The sequence below is a fragment of the Falco rusticolus genome, chromosome 9 (genome assembly GCF_015220075.1).
Source record: "Falco rusticolus isolate bFalRus1 chromosome 9, bFalRus1.pri, whole genome shotgun sequence".
In the NCBI taxonomy this organism is placed as follows: domain Eukaryota; kingdom Metazoa; phylum Chordata; class Aves; order Falconiformes; family Falconidae; genus Falco; species Falco rusticolus.
In genome coordinates, this window is record NC_051195.1 from 36,935,522 (window position 1) to 36,941,436 (window position 5,915).

The 5,915-nt window shown below is 61.9% G+C and overlaps 1 protein-coding gene across 1 annotated transcript; it reads right to left on the reverse strand.

Annotated features, from left to right (window-relative positions):
- Window positions 1-847: 847 nt before the first annotated feature.
- On the reverse strand, window positions 848-5,588 carry VAX1 (ventral anterior homeobox 1). The gene is made up of 3 exons (XM_037400751.1): window positions 5,147-5,588; window positions 3,153-3,340; window positions 848-1,471 (listed from the first exon to the last, which is right to left on the reverse strand). Exons 1-3 carry the CDS (start codon window positions 5,382-5,384, stop codon window positions 935-937), a joined length of 963 nt encoding a protein of 320 aa, XP_037256648.1. The 5' UTR covers window positions 5,385-5,588; the 3' UTR covers window positions 848-934.
- Between the last annotated feature and the right edge of the window lie 327 nt (window positions 5,589-5,915).

Below are 5,915 nucleotides of genomic sequence, written 5' to 3' on the forward strand. Positions count from 1 at the left end.
TCGCAACAGATCTGGATGCAAATCGAGTCGCGACTTCCATTATTTATCTGCAGATTTGCTATTGCAGATAAGGTCCGCAGGACTGGCCCGTGGGAATGCAAATTAAAAAAAAAAAAAAAAAAAAAAAAAAAAAAGGGGCGTTGTGTTATCTCGAAGGGAGAGACAGTTTTATTCAAAATCTCTGCAGCCCCTGGTTTCTGTCTCCCCGCTCGTCCGTGTATCTCCAAGGCAGTCCGTTCCGGCCCTTCCCACATGCGGGGTTTAAGGTGAAAAAGCGAAGTCGCTGTGTGTTTCCCTGGCTGGTGTTGGGGGCGAGCGGCAGGGCGCTCCGGGGGCTGCGTGCGGGGCGTGCGGGACGAGCGGGGGGCACAGGTGGATCCCCCAGACCCTTGTGCTTGGCAGTCACTGAAGTCTGGGGCGGGGTGGGGACGGGGACGGCCGGGCATCACCTGGCAGCTCCATCCTCCTCCCCGGAATCCTTCTCCCTCGCTCGGCGTTGGCTAAAGCCGCTCAGAAAGAGCCCGGCCACACCGCACCCCGGCCGCTCGCCCTCTCCGTCCCTTTCCTAGCGGCGTCAAAGCAAACGAACAGACAGACAAACACCCCCCCTCCCCCGAACGGATAGACAGACCCCCGGGCCGGCGGGGCAGGGAGAGCTGCGGGGGTTGCCCCGCTCCCGCCCGGCTCCGGGGAGGCGCCCGCAGCCCCTCGCCGCGCCCCGGCCCCGGCCGCCGCCTGGCCTTGCCCCGCGGGCGCCGGGCCCCGCTCCGCCCCGGGCCCCTCTCCGCTCCGCCCCGGCCCGCGGAGGAGCCGCGCCGCGGGACTCGCAGGCGGCGGCGAGGGAGGGGGCTGCGGCAGGCCGCCGCGCCGCCCGTCCCATAAATACCGCCACAAATAGAGACTATAAATATAAATACGGGGAAGTTACTTAGAGTCAGTCCAGTGCTTTTTTCTCAGCGCTTTCTTTATTGTTGGTCCGGGAGTAGGGCTCGAAGGCGGACGAGCTCAGGTAGCGGGCCGACAGTTCCTGCAAGTTGCCCGCCAGCGAGCCGGCCACGGCCAGGGGCGCGGAGGACAGCCGCCCGGCCACCGAGCCCAGCAGCGCGGGCACCGGCAGCCCGAACAGCCCGTGCCCGGCGGCGGCCGCTCCGTGCAGCGCTGCCGGCGGGGGAGGCCCGGCCGCGCTGCTGGCGGCCGGCGGGTGCGGGGAGCCGCCGCCGGGAGCCGCCGCCGCCGCCGCGGTGCCGCTGCCCGCCGTCAGGCCGGGTCCGCGCAGCGCCGAGCCCAGGGCGCCGGTGGCGCAGGGCGGCAGGAGGCCGGGCAGCCCCGGCGGGGAGAGCAGCCGGCCTTGCTCCAGCAGGCGCAGGACGCTGCAGGTGGCGGCGGTCTCGGACACCACCGACCGCAGCTCGGAGTCCTTGCCCTGGTCCTTTTTCTGCTTCGTGCGCCGGTTCTGGAACCAGACCTTGACCTGCAGGCCGGGGAGAGAGGCAGGGTCAGCGGGGCGGGGGGGGGGGGGGGGGGGGGGGGGGGGGGCAACGGGCGGCCCCCGCCAAGCGCCCCGGGACCCCGGCACGGCTCGGCGGGGCGGCGGGGTCCGGCTGCGGCGGAGGGCAGCGGGGCTCCCGCCAGGCGCTCGGTAACGGGGAGCGCTTTAAAAACGCACAAAGCGACCCCTCATACACAGAACCTGGCTGCTCCCGGCTTCGGGGTACGCCCGGGAGGGCAGAGGGGAATCAGGGAGCCCTTGGCTCGTTTTATCGCACTGTATCTTTAACCCGATCCGTCTCACTTTATCCTATTTACTGCACGCCAGCAGCTCCCTGGGAGCAGCATCCAGCCCTTTCCCCACCGCTTTATTCTAAGCCAGCTCAGCCACAGCGCCGGGCACGGCGGCGGGACGGACCGCGGCCCCCAGCACCGCGCACCGCGGTCCGGCCGGCCCCCCCCCCCGCCCAGGTCCAGCCGCCTCCCCGGGGCACTGCCGCAGCAGCCCTTCTCTCCCAATCTCACCTCCGGGGCAGTCTCTCTCCCCTCCCCACCCACTTGAAAAAACGTAACTTTAAAAAGGAATCCTGGAAGCCCCTCAAAAACAAACAAACAAAAAAAATCCCAAACAAAACAAAAAACACCCACGGCGGTTTCTGTAACCTACGAGCTATTGAACTTGTCATTCCTATCCGGAAGGGGAAAGAGAAAAAGTTAATTAGCTTGTCAGGGGAATTTCTTGTTGTGTGATATTTTGCAGAAATATGAAACCGGCTTTCAGAAGTTCGGGCTTTTTAGATGCTTTCCCGCACTCTGCCGCGGTTCTGCCCCTCTGGCCGCCCCCGGCCCCCGGCCGCGCTGCCGGCAGGATGCGGGGCCATTCGCCCCCTCGGAAATACAGGGACTCCAAACAGAGCCCAGGCTGCAGCCCGTCCCCGCACCCCCCGCACTCGGAACAGCGCTCAGACCCAACAGCTCTAACCCAGCAGCCGCCGGGGGAAGGTGCCAGCCCCCCCGCCCCAGGTTTTTGGCGGCTGTGGTCCCGTGCTGCGGGCTGGGGGCGGCTCGGCCTCCCCTCGCTTCTCCCCGGCCGCAGCCGCGCATCTCCGCGCCCAGGGGCAGCCGGCACCGGCGCCGGGCCCCGGCGGGGACAGGGCGGCTCCCCGCGGCCGCCGGTGGGGGCGGGCGCGCCCCGGTCCTGGGGGGGGGGGGTTGGCTTCGTGGTGGAGCTGCCGCGGACCGCTCGGGCCGGGCCGCCGGGCCCTGCGCAGAGCCCTGCGGGCGCGGACCAACCCAGGGGGGTGTGCGCGCCCGCGCAGCCAGCAGCCCCCCTCCGCGGCTCCCCCTCCGCGGCCGCACGTAACCGTAACGGCCCCTCGCCGGGGAGCCTCAGCCACGCACTCCCCGGCTTCCGGACACGCGTGGGCACCTCGGGGACGACCCCAGCCTCTCCAGCGGGCCCGCGCCCCTGCCCGACCGCTGCCGGGGCCTGCGCGGTGGCGCGCAAGAGGCGCGCAGGGCTGCGGGGCCGGCCCACCCTTGGGCCCGGCGCGCAGGGGGGATGCCCGGGCCGGGCCGGGCAGGTCCCGCGGAGGGGCCCGGGGCCGGCGCGGCGCAGGCAGAGCAAGGCAGGGTGGCCGGGGCTCCGGTCCCTCGGGGGCTACCTGAGTCTCGGAGAGATTGAGCTGGCGGGCGAGTTCGGTGCGCTCCCGCCCCACGACGTACTGGCAGCGCTGGAACTCCATCTCCAGGCGGTAGAGCTGCTCGGCCGTGAAGGAGGTGCGGGTCCGCTTGGGACGGTCCAGATCAAGCCCCTTAGGCAGAATAATCTCTCTGATTGAACCTTTGGCATCTGGCAAAGAAAGGCGCAAGCAGCTTTACACGCAGGCAACCCTCCTTTCTTCCTCCCACCCCACCCCCCCCCCTTTTTTTTTTTAATTTTTCCGAGGGAAAGAGCCGTCGCCAGCGCCTTCAAGATCGAGACCCGAGTCACGACGGTGCAGGGTCCCTGAGATTGCGGCACTGCACCTGGCCACTACAGCCAAGGAAGGAAAAAATTAAAGCCAAACCAGGAGAGGACGAAGGAGGGAGCGATGGGGGTCCAGGTCTCTGGAAATAATCCCCTCAGCCCGTTTAAAAATCGGTTTGGATGTATGGCATTGACAGTTAGGACACTGCGGCTTCACCCACGGCTCCTCTGGGAAGCTGAGGAGGGATCCCCCAGGCCGGGCTTTGTGCCTGGAGCGCAGGACTACTCTTTGTTCACCCTGGGCTCCGGGTTAGGGCTTGTTGGAAGCCGTCACACGCAGCGCACCACTCCTCAAAATACAAAATCTCATTTTTTTTTAATAAAGATTTTCAGAACAAGTTTCCGATGATGATGATGATGATGATGATAATAATAATAATAATAATAATTAAAAGGCAGGCAGGAGTTTTCTGGGCATAGGCAGCTCTTCCCCCGAGCTGGCTGCCTGCCCGCCGTGGGGACACCTCCAGCCCACCCAGCATCCCGGGAAAGCCTCGCCGCCGCCGCTGCTTTGGGATTTTGGCAAACAGGAGGGGTTGGGGTGAACAGCCTTAAACCAGGGCACCAAACAGCCAGCAGAAACCTCACTTTTCTGGTAGCTCCGACCGAAGGAGAGCGGGACAAATCTTATTAGCGTGACTGTCAAGCTAGAGCCAGATTCATGTTACATTAAAGCCTTCCCAACTTTGCTTTCCGTAATTTTACCTCCTCGGTACGTTTTTAATCGGAGACCACCACATCATTTTAGTCTGACCCCTCTCTAGGTCAGTCAGTCTCGCAAGGATTAATTATTGTTTACAAGGCCTGCTTCGCACTCATTTTGTTCCGATTCGGTTCTCTCCCTCCTCCCCCAAAACGCACCTTCATAAAACTGAAACGCCTTCAATTTCTTTAGGTTGTTTGGTTGCTTTTTTTTTTTTTTTTGAGGGGGTAGGAATAGAGTGATTTAATTAGTTTAGCCTGGAGAGGAGACGAGGGCTGGGGAAAACTAAACGTATAACTATAAGAAAAATAAAATTAAAAAGCCCTTCGTCATTCTTCCATTGATTTTAAGGCTGATGGTTATTTAAAAATAGCCCTTTCTGCTGGGCGTTGGGAGAGGGGGGAAGCGGGAGCCCCTGCCCTCCGGAGAGCCCCCTCCTGCCCGCCCCGGCAGCCGGCGGGACCTGCAGCCCCGCGCCACCGTACGCGGCCGCGGCCGGCGGATGCGCGGGCGCGGAAGGAGCGCGCCCGGCCGGCGGGCAGAGCCGTGGCTCCTCCGGGGGAGCGCGGGCCCCGGCGGGCTCCCTTCGGGGACGGGCACCCCGGGAAAGCTGCAAAGCAGGGGCGGGGGGGTGGGGGATGAGGAAAAAAAAAAAAAAAAGCGGGGCTGGCCCGGTGCGGGGCGAAGCCGGGGAGGAACCTCCGCGGCTTAACTTTTCCCCCAGGCGCTGGCGGAGGTTGACCGAAAGCAAGGCGGGCTGGAGCGGGGCTGCAGGCAGAGCCCGGCCGGGGGGGCCACCCCTGCCCCGGAGCTGCAGGAAGGTGCAAAGCACCCAGGGACGGACCGAAGCGAAGCAACAAAATCACCCGTCCCCCGGCGTGAGCACCGCTCACCTTCCCCACCCTGCAAACACCTCGAGCTCATACCTCTGACTAGGATCCTCCTGCAATAGTCCGGGTCAGCCGAACTAGATTTACTTTTATTACAGTCTTCCGTAGCTGCAGAGGCAGAAAAAGTCCCTTGCTGATCCTTCAAAAAAGAAGTAGAAATATTTCCTTCAGACCCTTTGCTTTCTTTGCCCTCTTTATGTCCGTTCTTCGAGACCCGGTTAGCTTCAGTCTCTGAACTGCATCTAACGTCCATTTTGTCTTGTTTCCCAAACATGTAGTGCAATAAAACCAAACCAAAACAACAACAACAACAACGAAAAAATATAGACGAGTAGAAGAAGAAGAAGACGAAGTCTATGCTGGATATTGCACGGCTTAGGGTCAGATCGGTGGGGATCTGTAAAGCACCTTGAGTTAGGAAGATCGGGTTTTATCCCACTGGAAAAGCAGCGGCTTCCTCAGTCCCAGCGTCCTAATGTGACTGTCCAGCTTCCCAGAGCGCCCAGTGATCAGGTACTCAACGGTACAACTCTAAAATGATTTAATGTCTGCCTTATTACAGAGACATGTAGTTGTTAGACACACAGAGGGACGCGCACTCGCTGTTTCAATTGATTACGGGTAATTTTGCAACCTCCACATTTAGGTTACCTCATGAATACACTAAATTGTTTGGATAATATATCAGATCGTAATGGATGGTTTGTGTGCTTGTCCCCAATCAAGTAGAGTTTAGCCAGTGAATAAACTGAAATGATTGGTCTTGCTTTCAGGAAACACACAATCAAAAGACTGAGACTTCCAG

Bases quoted from the DNA above. Each gene is read 5' to 3' on its own strand.
- VAX1 (XM_037400751.1), bottom strand. From the start codon at position 5,384: ATGTTTGGGAAACAAGACAAAATGGACGTTAGATGCAGTTCAGAGACT. The intron at 3,341-5,146 runs GTATGAGCTCGA...TTTCTTTGCCAG, and splicing joins CAGGAGGATCCTAGTCAGAG to ATGCCAAAGGTTCAATCAGA. The intron at 1,472-3,152 runs GTAGCCCCCGAG...CCCGGCCTGCAG, and splicing joins TCAATCTCTCCGAGACTCAG to GTCAAGGTCTGGTTCCAGAA.